At 51.4% G+C, this 19,932-nt stretch overlaps 1 protein-coding gene across 2 annotated transcripts; it reads left to right on the top strand.

Annotated features, from left to right (window-relative positions):
• Positions 1-3,004: 3,004 nt before the first annotated feature.
• Positions 3,005-11,459, top strand: LOC127610462 (equilibrative nucleoside transporter 1-like). 2 transcript variants are annotated; one of them, XM_052080654.1, is made up of 13 exons: positions 3,005-3,334; positions 3,430-3,523; positions 3,957-4,038; positions 4,798-4,982; positions 5,563-5,702; positions 6,599-6,733; positions 6,849-6,946; positions 7,031-7,112; positions 7,198-7,280; positions 7,545-7,653; positions 8,448-8,533; positions 8,704-8,903; positions 9,506-11,459. In XM_052080654.1, exons 2-13 carry the CDS (start codon positions 3,495-3,497, stop codon positions 9,615-9,617), a joined length of 1,341 nt encoding a protein of 446 aa, XP_051936614.1. In that variant the 5' UTR covers positions 3,005-3,334; positions 3,430-3,494; the 3' UTR covers positions 9,618-11,459. The 2 variants fall into 2 exon arrangements, with proteins under 2 accessions (XP_051936614.1, XP_051936613.1); XM_052080653.1 differs by having other exon boundaries at positions 3,005-3,523.
• Positions 11,460-19,932: the final 8,473 nt, after the last annotated feature.

Consider the following 19,932-nt stretch of genomic DNA (forward strand, 5'->3'; position numbering starts at 1 on the left):
TCTGAAACCATGGTCCTCAGTCGGAAAAGGGTGGAGTGCCCCCTCCGGGTCGGGGGGGAGATCTTGCCCCAAGTGGAGGAGTTTAAGTATCTTGGTGTCTTGTTCACGAGTGAGGGCAGGAGGGAGCGAGAGATCGACAGGCGGATCGGTGCAGCGTCTGCTGTGATGCGGACGTTGTATCGGTCTGTCGTGGTGAAGAAGGAGCTGAGCCAAAGGGCGAAGCTCTCAATTTACCGGTCGATCTACGTCCCAACCCTCATCTATGGCCACGAGCTATGGGTCGTGACCGAAAGAACGAGATCCCGGATACAAGCGGCCGAAATGAGTTTTCTCCGCAGGGTGTCCGGGCTCTCCCTTAGAGATAAGGTGAGGAGCTCGGTCATCCGGGAGGGGCTCAGAGTCGAGCCGCTTCTCCTCCACATCGAGAGGAGCCAGATGAGGTGGCTTGGGCATCTGATTCGGATGCCTCCTGAGCGCCTCCCTGGTGAGGTGTTCCGGGCATGTCCCACCGGGAGGAGACCCCGAGGAAGACCCAGGACACGCTGGAGAGACTACGTCACCCAGCTGGCCTGGGAACGCCTCGGGATCCCCCGGGGAGAGCTGGAAGAAGTAGCTAGGGAGAGGGAAGTCTGGGCTTCCCTGCTAAAGCTGTTGCCCCCGCGACCCGGCCCCGGATAAGCGGTAGATAATGGATGGATGGATGGATGGCCCTTTGCCAAATGAGTTACCCATTACCGTTGTCATTGATCAAATGACAACAATAATAATAATTATTAATATTAATAATAAGAATAGGAAAACAAAAAATGTTTGACATTTTATATTCTTCCAGGTGTCCGGGGAAAAACTCCTTCTGATGATGGCTTTTGACAATGGGACTTTCAGAATTGATCAACTCGGTGCTCTTAATCTTTGAGAACGTCCTCATTTGCATATAATGGGTGTAATTAGAGACGCTACAATGTGGATTTCAAGTTTGATCAAACACGTGCTCGCGAATTGTCCGTTCTGGGGACGGCCTTTTGTCGAGACGGTGACGTCTTGTTTGGACGGAACTTCTTTTTCCAATGAGTCATTGAAGGCATCGCGGAGACACACGCACACACACACACACACACACATCCGCGCGTACAACGCGAGAGAGCCCACGCGGTCGACCGACAAGGTAGGAAAAGCGTCCTTTCTCCCCACAAAACACGCCGAAATCACCCGGGCGTGTTGCTAGCTACGAGTCTCGAGCGTTTTCGCAAGCGCAAACGTCTTCTCCGCGGATACACTCGTCGTTTTACACACAAACGAGCGCATTCGTTCATTTCTGAACGCGTGAATGTGGCACGATCGGATTCGGGTTGACAGCGTGGACTTGTCGCGTGGGTGCAGTGTTTGCGAAAGGATACCGAGGAGGGGAGAGAAGACGACGAGGGTGCCGAGCGCTCGACCGGCGTTTGGGCGACACTCGAGGCGACACGCCGCCTTTGTTAGCGGCGAATTAAATTTAGCGCCAAGCGCCGTGTGTGTGTTTGTGTGTGTGCGTGCGTGCGCGCGCGCTTCACGCTCTTGGCTAGTTGCTAGTTGCCTCGTGATAGCGCCGCGCGGTTCTAAGTGATGACAGCGGCTCGAATGTTGTTGAGCGAATGGGCCCGTTTGTCCCACATGCGGACAGGTGTCGCAGTGGCACTCCGATGACAGCCAAAGTGCACAAATTGCCCCAAAATGGCTGCCGATCATTTCCTTGATTACCAACAATTGCATGTCTCGAAAAAGGGACCCATTTGGACAAGTCTACCGCTCGGGTGACGCCAACCGTGTCGAAAGTGGGGTACGCGGGCCCCAAAATGGCAGTTTGACAGGTCGCTCGCTTGCCATTTGGTGGATTACCATCAGGCACACGAGTTCTCATTTGGCTGGGCACTCGTAACCTCTCCCGAAATGACTGAGATTCAAAAGGCCGCTTGTATGACGACCACGACATCAAAGTGGAGGGAAAAAAATGGCTATTGATGGAGCGGACAAAGTGCCAATGATCAAGCCCTTTTTCGTGTTGCCTTATCTCGCGTCTTCTCGTGTCACGCCAAAGCTGTGAAGTGACACATTTGTAAATGTGCACTTCCGCCGTGAGAACCCAACGCGTCGACCTGCCTTACACGTTTTGCTTTCAGTTTTGGATCTTGACTTTGGGCGGAGGTCAGAAAGCAGTCGCAAGTTCAAATGGAGGCTCGGGCTACGAAGGATCGTGGCTGATAACTTGCATTTTTCATGTCACACCTGAAAGGGAAAAAAAAGCACCGCGGGGACGATTGGGTGACAGATTAGGTTTCCTGCGGGCAACCGTCAAGTCGAGAGTATTTCTCGAGCACTTTCAAACAGCCGTCGCTGTGTGTGGCTCGATAGCATTTCTCTCTGGGGGGGGTTTTATCACACGGGAAAGTCCTGCGGGTTGACCTAATCTCGAAAAGTTGCAAAACGATGACTCAAACTTTGAGCGCAGGAAGTGCCTCATCAAATGTTAATCTCATCGGTGTTTATCTTGACCCGGTTCATGGCGAGAGATTGCGCAAAAGTGTCCTAGTACGAGTCGCATCAAGAGCAACGCCAGCGCTTTCCTGGCCGGCCGCCACGTGGCACGTGCCCGCGCGCTATTTGTGTCGAGCGCGACGCGAGGACGCCGAGTCCGAACCGTGGCTTTGTTTCTGAAACTCAAAACTATCAATGACAGAAACATGAGAGCAACAACGAGTGTTCGGGCGGGGGGCTTTTTATAGAGCCAACTACCTAACCACCAACAGCTGTGCAGCCGCAGGGGGAGCTCTACAGTGCCACCTGGTGGTCACAAAGCCAATCGTGACGCATCCTGGCTGCGTCATGATTGAATTTTCCAATTTTGAATGGGTTTCCCAGAAATGCGAGAAGATATCACCGCCCAGCCCCCCCCCCCCCCCCCGAGGCGGCACATCGGCGTGAAAATGTGCCGCTCGAATCTTGCTGGGCACGTCAAAAGGAGGATTTAGCGGAGGAGGGGCGTCAAAGAGAGAAGGGTGTGTCCCCCAAAAGAGAGAGAGAGAGAGAGAGAGGCAGTGGCGGCTCTACATTTTGAGGACAAAGCGTCACCGCCACTTTGCGCTACGGTGCGCACTTTAGGAGACCTCTTGCTTTGCACTCTGCGCTTTTTTTTTTCTTCCCCCCCCCACATGAGGACTTTTGACGCGGTTCTGCATGCGCGCTCATCAACTGCAGTAATCGCATAAGTTGGCCACGTGCCGGCATTTCTCGGCTGCAGCCAGTCCAAACGCCGCATTGTGTCGATTCTGTCCGTGTGAACTTTGAACTTTGCCCAGTGAGTTGTTCGCATTCACGTCTCTTTATCATCGGCGGCCAAAGTGTTTGGGACGTTTGCCGCCGCGCGCGTTGACCCATATCTTTGTTTTTCAGAGCCGCTGCGCCGCCTCGATCCGAACCGCCGAGTCGTCGGGCGCTTTGCACCGCAAACGTCCACCATGACCTCCGCAAACTCCCCCAGAGACAAGTAAGCCGAGAGACGCGATAAGACAAACTTTATTTCTGTTTGGGGTCATTTTTTCTATTTGGTGGATTTATGTGGGGGGCGGGGGGGTTAAATGTTGATGAGGTTGATGTGACGATGGGTCTTGCGTGTAGCCGTCGTGGACTTGGCGAGGGCTTTGAAATGGAAATGTGAGATAAGATAACCTTTATTTGTCCCACCCACACTGGGGAGGTTTGCAGTCGACGGCAGCAAAATGAGGCGGCGGGGGGGGGGGGCATAAAGTGTTTCATTGCACAAAACAAATGTTTCAGAAAAGAAGTGTACACGGTTCAATATAAGTGTCATGTAAAATAAAGCGTTATCAATATCTTTGTCGAATAAATGTCATTTTTGGACAAATGTCGAAGGCGGATGACAGCGACTCTGTCCTGGATGGCGTCTGTGTTTGTCTCAGGTACAATGCGGTGTGGCTCATATTCTTCATCCTGGGCTTGGGAACCCTCCTGCCGTGGAACTTCTTCATGACCGCCACCATGGTATGCCAAAAGTCACGGGCTGATATGCTTGGGGGGGGGGGCATTTGAATGGCTGACTCGTGGTACTTTGTAATGCAGTAAGTATTCTCTCGTAAGGAAGGATATTTGCGTTGTCCAATCTTTCCCGAGAACAGAATCTCCTCGTGTATGGCACCACATGCAAGTATGTGAAAAAAATAGGCGTGCGTTTGCTCCAAAATGAGACTAGGAACACGCCTGCTAGCTTGCCCTCGATGGCCACCCGAGACGGCGTCGCGCAAGCAACTTTTGAAAGCGGCCACGGGACGCTTCAACATCCTCCGCGCTCGTAGTTGGCGCCAGGCAACTCAGCGTTTCTCTCATTGGCGCTCCAGACGGCGGAATGTTTTGAGCGCGATAACAGATGAAGCCTTCCAGGAAACGTCGGTTGACTCCACTGTCCGTTGCAGGAGCAATTTACTAGCCCCCGAAGGAACTCTTATCTCACTCCGGGACTTGTCGTGCCAAGATCAAATTGCAATAACCTTCCTTTGTCTGGCCGCCCCTCGTTGACATCTGATCCCGATAGAAACGCCGCCTTTGCCTCTTGAGCAAATGGGAAGCTCTCGCCAGCCCCAATCGATACATATGCGATAGCAGAAAAGACCACGTGGCGTCGGGACTTTATTCCACCTCGCAGAGAAATAAAAGAAGCCGTGCCCGAGGAGGGCCGTAAGGAAATGGGAAGGAAAGGTGATCACCGTCCAGCTCCAACGTTGATGCTTATCTTCGTCTTGCCAGTACTTCACCAGCCGGCTGAAGGATCCGCCGAGCGAGCGCTCGGTCAACGGGACGGCCAACGGCACGCTGGACGGCGGCGGCGACGGCCGCAACGTCTTGGAGTCCAAGTTCAACAACGTGATGACCTTGTGCGCCATGGTGCCCTTGCTCATCTTTACCTGCCTCAACTCCTTCATCCACCAGAGGTAAGCGCCGCCCAGTCTCGGCTCGCTTTGGCGCTCGCCCTCGGCATTTGCTCCTCAATGAATCCCTTAAAAGAGTAGAAATGGTGTCGCACAAAATGGAAAACATTCTTGCAGCTTTCAGCGAGGCGCATTCACCGTACTTGACACACACACACACACACACACACCCCCCATTTGCTTTTGCGGGGCGTGTAGAAAGCAAGCATGTGGTTTTGGACACCTTGGCCTTCAGCCATAAGATACACTTTTAGTCATGACAATTCTGTGTGTGTATTGAGAGAGAGCGAGAGAGAGATGTGTTCTATTCACCCCCCCCCCCCCCCGCCCCCCCTACATAATAGTGGGAGGACTGTTCTGGTCAAAGGTGCCCTTTTGCCCCCACCGCCAGGTATGGTGACGCGATGCGTGTGCTTACGGAATGTTTGCTTTAATTTTGGAGCTCTGGACGCCCCCCCCCCCCAAATGTTCTTTGTGTTCACAGCAACTACTCTTGCGCGCTATCGTATAGCCGGCCGGTTGTTGAAATGTTGACATTTGTCACTTAGTTATATTTCTTTTGGGGGGGGCGGTTGGGGCGCAGGATCCCTCAGAAGCTGCGCATCTCGGGCAGCCTGGCGGTCATCCTGGTGGTGTTCCTGCTGACCGCCTTGCTGGTGAAGGTGGAGGTGGCCCCGCTGGCCTTCTTCACCCTCACCATGATCAAGATCATCTTCATCAACTGTGAGTGGCCGCCACGTGGACAAGCGAGGATCGCGGCGACGCGCTTTTGTCCGCTCCATTCTTATTGGACGCGATGAGATCCCGTACGGCCGCGCCTTGGCGCTCGGGCTCCTTTCTCTCCATTTTCCAAACGGCGACCTGCCACTTTGGCTGGATGTTAGCCTCCCGGCGGCTAACGCGTGAGCATCGCATCAGCTCTCGGCGGAGATCCGACTTGACCGCGGCGCGGGAAGTGGAACTCTCAAACTTCCCTAAAAATAGCGACCCGTGAGAGCGTTTTCTCTCTTTATTTATCCACGTCGCACCGGGGGGGGGCGGGGGGTGGGCTTTCCACGTGTTCCGAGGCCCTGTGAAAACAACCAGCTCAGCATCACTGGCTTCCTTGTGTGGTGTGCAATCTCACGCCGCGTGTTTGTTTGTGAGGGGGGTGGGGGGGTGAGGCCGCAGCTCCGCCGTGTTTGATTTCGACGAGGAGGAGGCCGTGGCCTTCGGGCTTCGATGTCAATAATTTCCCGCCGGGATAAGATAAGATAAGATCTCCTTTATTTATCCCCCACTGGGGAAATTTACAGCCGCCAGCATGGACGTTTAGCATTGAGACATGGAAATGGCCGACGCCCTGGCGCTTTTCTACCGCGGCTACGCTTGAGCAACCTCATTGGACCGGCGCTTCGCCGTCTTCCTCGACGACACGGTCGTGACGGCCGCGCATCGAAACGATCGCCGCGCCGCGTGTGAATTGTTCGGAAGCGGATGTCAATTCTCTTGTGCTGGCGTGACAGCGCTTGCTCTGCGCGCGCGAGGTCCGCTTCTCATCCGGCGTCGGCTCCGCCGCGTTTGATGACCCACCCCCCCTCCCCCAACGCGGACGCTCTCTCTCGATGTGTCCTCCGCAGCGTTCGGGGCGGTTCTGCAGGGCAGCCTGTTCGGACTGGCGGGGATCCTGCCCGCCTCCTACACCACGCCCATCATGAGCGGCCAGGGCCTCGCCGGGACCTTTGCCGCCTTCTCCATGATCTGCGCCCTGGCCTGTACGACATGTCGCCGAACGAGGACCGTGGGGGGGCCAAAGAAGTTGACAGGCCCCTTTTTGTGTCCGCGCCAAAACGCACGGATGGTGATGGAGCGAATGTGGTCTTTTTGCAGCCGGCTCGGCCCTGCGGGACAGCGCCTTCGGCTACTTCATCGCGGCCTGCTTCGTTATTCTCATCGCCATCGTCTCCTACCTCATTCTGCCCAGGATGGTAAGCGCTCTCCATTACCCCCCCCCCCCCCCCCAGCTCCTCGGAATGCGCCGTTCTAGCTGCCGCTGTTGTGGTCACCCTCAGGAGTTTTTCCGTTACTACGTGGAGAGCAACGAATCCAGGTCGGCCGACGACCAGGAAAACAGGATGGACCTTCTCAAACAAGGTACGCGCCCGCCCCTGCGTTCACTTGCCCGCATCACGCCGCGACGCGCCTATTCATGCGAGCGAGGCGTTGGCGTGTGTCGCAGAAAATGCCGAGAGGATTCCCGTGGCCGCTCCGACGGAAGACCGCGGCGCAGCGGGCGTGTCTGTGCTCCAAATATTCCGCAAGGTAAAGAAACCAAGAAATGTGGCGTCGTTTGACAGAAATGGCCGCGTCCGAGGTTAGCGTACTGAACAAAATAAGTCAAACCAGAGGAAATGGAAAGCATTGCGCTTCAAAAACAAACAAACTCCCCCCCACTTGGACCGCAGCAAGAATGGCCGCTTTGTCAATTTCCACCCCGGACATGGGCGCCGGGGGGGTCGCGACCCGTCTTTTAATCGTCTTGAGCGAGAGGCTTCAATGGCTAAATGTCTTTTGTTGCGGCTGAAGATCTGGGTGACGGCTCTGTCCGTGTGCTTCATCTTCACCGTCACCATCGGGACCTTCCCGGCCATCACCGTGGAGGTCAAGTCCACCTTGACCCACCTGGGGAGTTGGGGTGAGTCAGATCTGCCGTCGTACCGCAGCCGACCGCATACCTGTCAACTTGTACCTTTTTTAGCATTTCAACTCGTGAACGGCGTATTACAACTTTGATTCGAGGGGGGGGATTGTGAAGCCATCTCACAAAGAGCATTTTGGCTCAAATCCAGATGGTCTCACCCGCCGGTAGCCGACGACGGCGCCGTCGTCGATCGCTACCGCTCGGCAAAAGTCATTCCTCGATCGGAATTGGTTTTTCATCGCTGCGTATGGTCGGATCAATCAAGTGTAATGTGCGCTAAGCCCATGTACGGGTTTTGCTTGCTTTGTAAGGGGAATAAGGGCGGCTTTTAGCGGAGGTTGACGGGTACGCCATCGTAAATTGCAGAGCCCGCCCGACTTCTCGCCTACGTTCCGGATCTCTCACATGCGTGTGAAGAGTCTTCATCTTCCAAAAACAAAATCCTGCGACTTGACATCACATTCCGCTCTGAAGTCATGTGATGCGTGTTACGCCGTCTCCCTCTGCTGGCGGCTTGGCGCATTGCCACTCGCTCCTTAAGGTGCTCGCCAATTTCGCATCGACACCCGCCGATGCAAAAAAATAAAAATGATCCAACGACATAACCCCTGCACCGAACGCTTTGATCCCGAAGCGTTGTTTGAAGTCATTGTTGGCATCCGATGAGTTGAAGCGTCACCCAAAACAAAGCGTCGACTCTGAAAACGAGCCATCGTGAACCGAAATACGGTGATCGGATCCGCTCGCCATTTGGTGTCCTGGTGTGTAAAGGGAAGATGTCTTTTCAGATACATATTTCATCCCCGTGTCGTGTTTCCTCCTCTTCAACGTGATGGACTGGGCCGGCCGCAGCCTGACGGCCGTCTGCATGTGGGTCAGTATTCGGTTCGCCTCAAACAATATGAGTAAGAATAGAGAGATTTTTGTTGCGGGGGTTGCGGGGGCTGTTGATTGGTAGTTCATCGCCGTTTATTGAAGAATTGAATTGCGTCGAAAACGTGTTCGTGAATTGACGTGCGCGTTTTCTTTTTTTGGATGCGTTAGCCCGGCAAGGACAGCCGTTGGCTGCCCGCTCTGGTGGCGGCGCGGCTGGCGTTTGTGCCGCTCTTCATGCTGTGTAATGTGCAGCCCCGCCGCCACCTGCCCGTGCTCTTCTCGCACGACGCCTGGTACGTCGTCTTCATGATCGTCTTCGCCTTCTCCAACGGCTACCTGGCCAGCCTCTGCATGTGCTTGGGACCCAAGTGAGTAAAACGCCGCAAACATACAAGGGGGGCGGCGGCGGATCAATTTTAAGAAAAGATGCTAATGTGTCCCTCAAGGTATATTTGATGCTGATGAATAAAAACAAACAAAAAAAAAGGTCTCGCCACAAGACAAATTTGGACTTGAATAATGTTGGGGATGCTCACCTCACTCGGACAGTTGAACAGAGACTCGAGCCGGGAAGAGCTTGTCTCTGACTGCCAGGCAGGAGGCACGATTGTTTGAAGCCGCGCTAACTCGTGCTTGCTTCTCAAACCCAAACTGAACCCTCAAAGCAGCTCTTGCTGGCCTTTATTGACAGTTTATGCAAATTGCAAGTGACATAGCAGAAAAACACTTCATTTACATACCTCACCCCTCTGTGCTCCATTGTTTACGAGCTGTAGAAACACGCATGTGAGGTCACTTTTCAACATGATAACATTGTGTGTGCGTGTGTGTGTCTATTCTCCATCACTTGAGCACATGCGGTTGCCTGCGACCGCACATTTTGCGCTGCGCACATTTCCAAGCACAGTGTCGACCAATGTTTTGGTGTCCTTCTATAATGACGCGAATCTAAAGTGGCTATTGTGTGCAGGAAGGTGTCGCAGCACGAGGCGGAGACGGCGGGGGCCGTCATGGCCTTCTTTCTGTCCCTGGGCCTGGCGCTGGGGGCCGCCATCTCCTTTGCCTTCCGCGCCATCATCTAAAATGGCCGCCGCCACCACCACGGACTGAAAACGGAGCACGCGTACTACCGCGCGCTCTAATCTTGGGTGAACGTCTCTGTGGAGAGAGAGAGAGAGAGCCCCACCGTGGCAACCGCATAAGCGTTACAAAAAAAAAAGCCTGACACCATTGAGCTGACTGGTAGGTAACATTTTTTCTAATTGGGACTGGTGTGGGAAGGGCTTCTTTTAGAACTTAGTTGACGCGTTTTTATGAACGAGGCTCTTTTCAGATGAGGTCAGCTTTCCCATATCTTCGGGTTTTCGATTTGTTTGCACCGGAACTTGTCCAAAGATATCAATTAAGGCCACACCCAAGAGAATCTAAATATTTGTCAGCCTGACAGTAAAATAAAAAGTTCAATTGCATGAGAATGAAGTAGTCAGCTGTTATGGGAATGAATTGGTCATATTCTGAGGGGGGGGAAAAAATCTGTTGAATTCTGAGATGTTGTATTACGAGCAACATGGATTCCCATAAAATGACAGCTATGTTGTGTGGAAAAAAACTAGCAGTAATTCTTCAATTATGATCTGATTGTGTACATATTTTTTTTTAATATTTATATACAATTTGAGCAAAGCAGATGCTTCTCCCTGTTTTAGCGTGCGTGCTAATTCTCCGTACTTTGACAGAAGAAACTTGTGAAGTGGTGAAAGGACTTGTTTGTCCTAAATTTAGTGTGCGGGTCGGGCGGGGGGTGTTTCATTTGATCACAAATGTGTTCATGCACTTGAGCTATTTTCTCTGAAGATTCTTGTAGTACCGTATTACACAAAGCTAGCTTGACAACTGCGGTGTCAAAATGGAACATAGTTTAGTCTTTGAGACTGGCTTGTATTCCAATTTTTTTTTCACGAATCTGTATAATCCTTGTAAGATGCTATTTTCTAAGAAACTTGTACAGTGACAGCGAAGGTTTTAATTTTGGAAGACTAGTTTTATCATTAAACCTTTACAAAGTTTTACTTTTTTGTTGTTTTTTAAACATTTTGTCACCAAATTAGGTGTTACCCCCTATTAATACTTTTGGAGAAGCTTATAACCCAATTAAAAGAATTGGAACATTACACGAAAGTTGTAAACTAAACATTTTAGCTCTACAGTGAAACTCCTCTACAACAAAATCATGTTTGCAACAAGACATTTTTCACAACGGGCGACTTTTCACTGTAGCAAATTTGATCTCAGACGTAAACACGAACACACACAAAAAACATATACGTGTCCTTTTTTTATTCCAAAAGTATGTGCATATACTTATTTGACACTTCAGATAGCCGGCGTAGACAGAAAAAAAGGGAAAGAAATGCCGTCAATCTCGTTGTGAGGCAAGAGCGGAGAAAAAGATTTTGTATAACGGGACAGGGGGACCTTTTGTTGTCGGGGGAGCAGAAAAGCTGGAATGGCTTTCATGCACAAAGTTTTTGTCACACAGAGGGTATTTTCGCCCATGTAGACGAGTTTGTTGTAGAGGACTTCCACTGTATAGTAAAAAAGATGGACTTTTCATGTACTGCAATGATTTTATTTATTTCTTGCTGGAAAATGTGATTTAAATTTTCAATGTTAATGAAAAACATTTTCAATGGACTTCCCCCTCCCGAGTAAGCAAAACTTTTTTCCTTTCCAACTATGAACTGAACAAAAGGCATTATTTACACCTTACAATATCTATAAAATAGCCGTGCGGTAGAAAGCAAATATTTCCTTTTTTTTTTTAAATAATGACTGGTCCGAGTCATGACGTGAAGCATGTTCTTGTAAAATGGACGTTTCATATTTGTCCTCAAATGTCAAAATAAAACTGAATCCGCTCCATATCACAGCTTTACTGTCATGACTTTTCAAATGATTTGTTTTCATATCATAACCTTGCTCTGTGATTTTACTCCTTTTTACCCCCGTCACGTTGCATGGTGGTGGTGGACCCCAAAAAGCAGGCGGGAGAGAGGAGCAGGGTGTATTTGAAGATGTGTATTGATAAAACACAGAAAACTAAATCCTAAACAAACAAAGTCCAAAGTAGCAAACAAAAACAGCAACCAAAGCATGACTCAAACAAACATGATGTCACGTTGTGCCCGAGGCGATGAAAGATCGCCTCGTGCACAACAAAATAACGAGGTGGATCCCCAGGTAAAGCAGACACGAAAAGATCTTGTATGAACACAAAAAGTCTTTAATAACGAACAGAAAGAGCCCGCCAGGGAAACGGTAACAAAAAGCACTGGTCACTAAAGAACCAGGAAATAAGGAAACAACCGAAAATGCTCGCTGAAAAAACAAAGTGCGAGGAAGTAATGATAGGCAATATGTATGTATACCATTTAGTGACTAACGCGAATAGCAAGAGTGATGGGCGCAAGGCAAGAAGGCAACGAGTAGTCTACAATAGAGGAAATGGCACGGCGTGGAATCCTCCGGCAGTGAGTGGACTGCCGGAGCCTCTTAATAAAGGCAGATAATCAACCCGAAATGACAAACAGGTGTGCAGTTGGTGGAGGGAAAAGCCCGCCCCCTGCTGGAAGACACGGGACGTGACACATGACAGTAGCAAAAGCAACAATGAGCCGACACCGAGTCTGCGGGCAGGAGTCCTTTTATAGGCCTGATTACCTGTGACCAACAGGTGTGCAGCCCCCAGGGGAGCTCTACAGTGCCACCTGTTGGTCCCTAAACCGAATCGTGACAACCCCCCTTTGAAATGTTCCATCTCCATTCCAAAGAGATTGAATGCGAATTTGTCTGCCCCAACCAAGTCGGCCACTCGGTTCGTACGACCCCGCTGGCGTTTCTCGTCCAGTGTTTACGTCATTTTTTTACAAACTCGCCAAGTTGATTTTTCAGAGACGTCAAAAACGTGGTTAGTTGATTGATTCTAGAAATAAAATAAACGTTTCGGATGTACATTTAAGATTGTTTTGTTGAAAAGACAAATTGTTTGCAACATTTGAACATGAAATTAGAAATGGCAAAAACACAAGTGATCATTTGATGATGAAAAGAACGTATTTCCCTTGACCTCAAAGGGAACATTTTATGCCGAAACATGCGAAAGCAGCAAAAAGACACTAGGGGGCGGCAGATACACACGAGCCTTCAAGCACGCCAAAAGCGGCGCGGTCACTTTGTGGCAAGCAGGTCCGCCTGCCCTGGTTGAGCTCAAGTTGAGAGTCGGGATCGCCGTCCATCCATTTTCTCATCTGGTTATCGTCACGCTTTCGGGCAACAGGCGGGGGACACCCTGAACTGGTTGCCAGCCGACGGCAGGGCACACAAAGACAAACAAGCATTTGCGCTCTCGCTCACACCGTGGACCTGCCGCGCATGTTTTTAGAACGTGGGAGAAAACCCACGCGGGCAGGGAGTGCGCGCCAACTCCACACAGGAATCGAACCCTGCGCCTGTGCGCTGCGAGGCCGGCGTGCTGACCAAGTCGGCATCCCATTGTTTTTTTTTTCCTTTTTATTTCTCCTTCGCATGTTCTTCCCGTGGTTTCTCGCCAGGTTACCGCCACCTCCCTTCAACACGCATATGTCACGCTGACCGAGCCGAGGACTAAAAATTCTTGACCGCCGACGGTCATTCGTGTGTTCTGCGATTTCCCCTGCCGATCGGTCTTTAGGTTATCTGTACGCCGACCGATTGGATGGCGACCAGTCATTGTTCTCAAAGTCCAAACTGGGGACTATATTGAGAAAACAGACGAGTCACGTTGCTGATATATGATCCATATCCATATTTCATTGTCTATTCATATTGTTCAGCGTACGGGCCACCGCTCTCGGCTGACTTACGGAATTCATTTGTGTTTTGGGTCCCGTTAGGCGTTACCCGAGTAGCGTTGTGACTAAGCCACTTATGAAGGTGTTTTTAGACAAAAAACGAAGGAAGGCGTTTTTAGCTGAAAAAAAACGCCTTATATACATGGTCGTTTTTTTTTTTCGTCTAAAAACGCCTCTTTTGCTGTTCAAAGCCGTTTTAACCAAGACTTTGGTGAAAAGTGTACCCGATCGCCCGAGCGCTGAACTTTCACGATGACATCTTAGTCTTAGGTTAACTTAGGTAATTAGCATGGCTTCCGCCACCTTTCCCTTTGCAGGGGGTGGAGCTTATTCGCCACCTGGCGTCACGCTGCGTGGTGGCGGAGGACCTTGAAAATACAGGCAGAGGGAGGCGCGGGGTGTACTTGAAGAAGGAAACGAAATCCACAACACACAGTCTGTAAAACAAAACCACAACTAAAGCTAAAACATAAGAGTGACCGGAGCGTGACTGAAAAACAAACCTGACAGAAGCAAACGATGAGTCCAAACGGGAGTCCTTTTATACAACTAATGACATAACGACCGACAGGTGTGCAGCTGCAGGGGGAGCAGAACACAAACAGAATCGCGACACCTCGGAAGCGACCGCGACCGACTTTTGCAGCGCGCCGGGCCACGCGAGTGCCCCGCCGAAGCTCGTTGCTAGCGGACGCGGCGAGAGGACAGCATGGCCGAGCTTGACTGAGTGAGTGAGCGATGCGCATGTGCGCGGGCCAGCGAAGCTTTTGGGGATGTTGATTAGATTTCCACTTTTGCTTTTTCACGTGTTTTGGTGAGGCGCAAACAGTGCCACCAAACCGCTTATTTGGAGTTGAACCTGCGATTGACCGGCAAAGGGGCTGCGGTTTTCCTCGGCGCACCATCTACATGAGCGTGACAAATGCTTTCAAGGCGAACGGTCGCCGACAGGTGAACGCAACGTCCATTTGCGTCAGCGGTGATACACGCCGCCGCCGCCGCCGGCGCCGCTCGACTTTATGAACGTTTACTCGCGACGAGCCCGGCCGTAAACGGGCCCGGATTTGTCCGTCTCGCGCCCACTAAAAGCCGTTTATCATCGGACGTTATTGTTGGGCCGCCTCCTTGCGGGCGGCGCGGCCATGTTGCTCTTTTGAAAAGGGCAAATCGGCCATAATTCAGTTTATAAACGGCGGCGGGGTGCGGAAGGAGGGGGGCCGAGGAGCAGAGAGAAATGCCTGCATGAATATTCACGAGGGCCTCAACTGCCGCCGACGGTGATTCATTAGGCATATGTAAATATCACTCACTTTAATTGCCCCGAAACCGACTCAACATAATGTTACCATTAGCAAATTATTACTTATTTGTGATACTAAACGCTGCGCGGAGACCAAGCCGTCGCCATCGCAATGATTTGTGCTCGCTGACAACCACTCGCACTACTTGTGTGTGTGTGTGTGCACGTCCCACCTTTACAGTGGACACTATTTGTCTTTGTGGATACGTTTTGGCCAGTTGAAATGGTAGCTAGCATAAAAATGCTACCCTGAGCTCATATTCCTCTGTATGTGTGTGGCTTCTTGTCTTTCCATCAATAAATGCACGTGTGTGTGTTGTCTTTGGGAACATTCCCCTGACACGAGGCGAGGCAAAAAAAAAAAAAGCAAACATGATTTTGTGCGTACACAATTCGTTTGTGTGATTCATATCGTGGACCTTTGGGAAAATACACATTGCACATAAAATGCTTCCGTCTTCCACAAATGATGTCGCCCGTCCTTCTCCCCCAGCGAGTTGTCGTCTTTTTGCCGCAAACTTGCCCGAGTTAATTGACGTGACAAAAGGCGTGCAAAGAACTCATTCGAGAACAAAACAAATGAGCGGCAAATGACGGGTGACTAAACGAGCGTCATTCCGCTCGACTGCAACAGCTTGCGTCAGGATAAGCCATGAAAAATGTCAACATTTCTGAAGGAGCGCCATTTTCAGTCGTAATCTCGCCTCCAGCTGTCTGAGTATCAATTATTCAAAAAGTGTGGCGGGCGCAATCAAATTTAACTAGACTTGTCTCCGCGCCGTAAACTCTGCCAAATGAAATGACTTGCGAATAGTAAACGAGCCTTGTTGGTTTTTTTCGGTTTGTTTTTAATGGCGCCGGCGGCCGGCGGTGATTTCGTATCCGCTGAAATGTCGTCTTCGTTTAAAGTGAAGGCACGCAAACAAGGAGGGGGGATTTTACAAGAGAATAAAAAGGCATCGTTGTCATATAAGACAAGTGTTCTCGAAAGACTAAACAAACGTGAATGCGCTGGAAACGCACGAGGAAATATATCAGGTATCAAGTCGTGCGGTTGATACCGCAAAACTACTTTGGCATCTTTTTGTTCTTTTTTCAACTCCAAACTGACGCCGTCGTTTGTCTGTGGCGCTCGGAATTGAGCGGCGACCGGTTCAAAATTTGTCTTTAGGTGCCCCGTGATTGACCGGAGACCAGTCGATTGTTTGACGGTTCAAATCGCTGCCAAGAAAAACGAAAAATCCACAAAGAAATTCATGGCAATTGACTGCATAAGACCAGTCGTTTTGTTTTTCGGCTTCGCCCCAAAAATCCATCACATCATTTATGAAATAAGAAAATCACTTGCATATCAAATAGACACGCTCGCGCACACACATATGTATGTATATATGTATACTTTGAACGATACTTTGACCTTTGTAGTGAAGGCTGCCTTGTTTAACAAATGTAGCTTTTAAGGCCAGATCAAAAGCCGCGGGAACATATAGAGCGTGTGGGAATCAGACCCGGAAGTGAGGTAAGGGTGACGTGCACGTGAAGGGAGGCTCGTCATGATCGTCGTGGCAACCCTGGCGATATTCAGCTCATTGCTAGCTAGTTTACCATGAAGCTTGTTAGGTCTTCTCTTTGGACGGCCGATTCATTATTTGAATGGCAAAATATTGTGCTTTGGAGTTTGAAATGTGCCGCGAGTGAGTCGCGTGAACAGCTGTACAGCCTAAGTGTATTGGCAATGTTACAAGATGTAAAGATGTTTTTTTCTGACTGTGAAATGATATGAACTGCGTATCTGTTCTTTAGAGGGGAGATCATTGGTGTTTAGTATCCACCCAACACGCCGGAAAGTGTCGAGTAAGTGTGTCCTCTCATCACATTGGATTGTACTGATTAGTGGGCCTGCACTTTTCACTTTCGTGGATTGTCGGGGCTTGGAAATAATGTCTTTTTATTTCTCTCTCCTTATCAAGCAAGCCACTGCTCTTGTATTGTTTATGATGGTGACATTTTCTTTCATCTGTTCGATCATTTCCTTTGATCTCATGGATCCCTTTTCCAACTATTTTAAAATTCATCTCAGTCTTTCATGCTGACCAATTTTTCATTGTTCAGTCGAGAATAAAGCCCACCTAAAAAATATTTTGTGTCTTTCCAAAGACCTGGCTACACAATATATATGTGTGTATGAGAGCTAAAGGGCAGAGGAAAGCCATCATTTGAGTCCTCATTTGAGGAGGGGAAAATTGAAAAAAAGAAAAGAAGCGGCCACCACCCTGCCAGTTTCCGTCTGCCGGACTGGCTCGGGAGATGTTTTATGGAGGCGAGGCAGCAGCGGTTTGAAGCACCGGCAGTGGCAAAACAGAGGGACGGCCAGAGATAAATAAGCCGCAGTGTGGCTTGTGCGTGCGTGCGTGCGTGCGAGAGCATGTGTGTGTGTGTGTGTGTGTGTGTGTGAGGGAGCTAATAAAGCAGCGTGACGGATGATGGCCTTTCCCCCAGAGGCGGGAGCACCATGTAAATTGGCCCACCCGATGCATTATGGATAAGGCAGTTGAGATGATAGCTTGTTAATGTGTCCCTCAGCGCCGCCCCCCCCCCCCCCCCCGCCTCCCGCCCCCAACCTTGTCCGCTCTCCAGCCCTCCGTTCGGGCTCAGGCATCGACACCTTGGCCTCATCGAGGACGTCTTTCGCTTCCAGACGGCGAAGGGGCCACCTATGGCGCCGCCGCCACTTGCGCTCCTCCGGGTCCATTTGCAGTGAGTCCTCATCAAACCGTGCCGTCGCGTCCGACTGACGGTTTGGCTCCAAACTCGGTCACGGGCACGACATCATTCCCGAGAGTTGCGCGGACTTTTGGCGTCCCCAAAAACGACCCGGATAAAAGGGGGGGAGTGTGCGTAAAAAGCTACGCATCGCTCAACAGAACAGTTCGAATCTGATGAAAATCAACAGGAACAGCTTTAAAAGGCCTAAACGAGGCAATGGACTTGTGTTATCGGACAAATAAGTGTGTGTGTGTGTGTGTACCCCCTGAGAATGTGCTTGTGCGCGCGCACACATGATGCAGTGGTCCCATTAGAACGGGTCATCTGTCTCTCATGGAGAGTTTTCACGGTTGTGAAGCGGATTAGGGGGCGAAAGAGAGGGGGGGGAGTGGGGGGGGGGGGAGACGAGAGATTAAGGAGGAAGCGGACGACCACAAAAGCGAGCGTTAGCAGCGTGTGCGCTCGGCACGCCGGCAGCGTCCGCGGCCACCAAAGCTACTTTGTCTTCTTCGCTGATGATGTACGCACGTCTGTGTTAATAGCGCCCCCTAGCGGAGTCGGCGAGCTCACATTCCCGTCCGAGGGAGCGAAGTCGCGAACTCGCTGACGTTTCACGTGCGCCTCGGTACGCTGTCCCTGGAAATGGCCACGCTCAGAACACTCATTTTGCCTCATCGTTGGTTGGGCTCTCTCCCTCTCTCTGGCTTTCATCCGAACACTCTCGCGAGCTTTTGGCCGTTCTTCTGGCCCGCTCTCTCGATCACGCCAAGTCAGTCTCGCTGTGTCGCGGGCGCGCCGCCTCTTGCTCGGCTCCATCACGGTCAGTCTCTCGCGGCCACGTTGTCGTCTTGCAAACGCTCGCCGCAGCTCCCCTGGAACTCGTCTCCCGCCCTCCCTTTTGGCCCTAAAGAGACGACTTTTCCTCGGCAGCGCGTCGTAAAGCGTCCGCCGCGAACGCCGCCTTTTTGCAATGCGTCCGCTGCGTCGGGGGCGCGTGGGACTCGCGCGGCATACGGCGCCGGTGTCAAACGGCCGCGTTTAAAGGGGCGAGGCGCGCCTTGTTAACGTGATTTATTCGGCCCGCGCTCGCCCCTCCCGCTTCCCCGCACGCACGCAAAGGAGACGGACATAAGATATGCAAATGGCCACGCGGACCCAACTCGGCGGCCGTAAAATGCTGCATTTGCATTTGCGTTTGATGGAGCGCATCATAAAGGGCTCATTAGCATTTTAAACGTGTCAAACAAACTTGAAAAATGTCGTCGGCGCCTGGTGTCGTTTTACCGTCTCCAAAAGGCCGACGCGAGAGTCCCGCCGCACGCATCAATATTCGGCCGCTCCGGTCGAGTCGCGCGTGCGGCCGAGTTACCTGCGGGGAGGGGCGGGGCACCCGACGCGCACTGGCCAATCGCGGCGCATTCAACTGAAACTCACCGGGCGCACTTTTGTCACAATTCAAGAATCCCCCCCCCCCCAAAATACACATTTTGAATGTCCCACTCATACACTCGACCAGCCCCCCCCCCCCATCGACCCTCCCACGCAGTTTTCCAGTCCAACCCGAACCGAGCGCGCGCACGTCTCCAAACCTGCTCAGGCGCATCAACTCCGAAGCGGGCGTTCAATCTCTGGCGCGCATGCTCACTGGCATCTCGTCTCACGAATTCACGCGCAGCCGCACGCAGCCGGGCAGCAGATTTGCGCCAGGGTCCGCCTTTGAACTCTCCTTTTCTTGGGAGCACAATCCGAACCCCCCCCCACCCCCCCTCCATCCTCCAGCGCCACCGCACCACTCCGTGTGCGTTTGGGCCCTTCGTAATGGGTGCACGTAAGCAGAAAATGGGTGTGTGTGCGTGGTGGGGGGGCTGCATTTTTTGTTTGTGTATCTGAGCGAAGGGGGCGAGGGGGAGATTAACATGTAAGATTTAAAACGGGTGAAGGGCTGAGGCGGCCTTGTGAACGCATGAGTGCGCGTCGAGTGTGTGTGTGTGTGTGTGTGTGTGTGTGTACGCGGCTGGTGTAAAAGGGTCCACTTGAAAGGTTTACGAGCCGCTGGTCGGACATCATCTCAATTTCACACCACAGTAGACGTATTTTGAGCTTGTCTCTTCGGGGGGACGACCCCAAGGCCCGTTCTTTCCACCCCCGTTTACTTGTTTGGCGCCTAATTAACACCCGAGCGCCGCAAATCTCAATTAGGACATCAATAGTCGCCAATAAACCGATTGTGAGTCGTGCGAATAACAAGCCCCCCCCCTCACCCTGCGGTTTGATCACCATTAATTAGAAAGTTTTGTTTACTCGGCGAGAAACAAAGGTCTTCTTGATATTTTCTCTTTCAACTTGAATTCACACAAGATGCAGCAGCGCGGGGGTGGGGGGCCGGCGGGGGTGGTGGTGGTGGTTCTAACAAGTATCGCACTTGTGATGTAGTTGGAAAAG

The sequence above is a fragment of the Hippocampus zosterae genome, chromosome 11 (assembly GCF_025434085.1).
Source record: "Hippocampus zosterae strain Florida chromosome 11, ASM2543408v3, whole genome shotgun sequence".
NCBI lineage: Eukaryota > Metazoa > Chordata > Actinopteri > Syngnathiformes > Syngnathidae > Hippocampus > Hippocampus zosterae.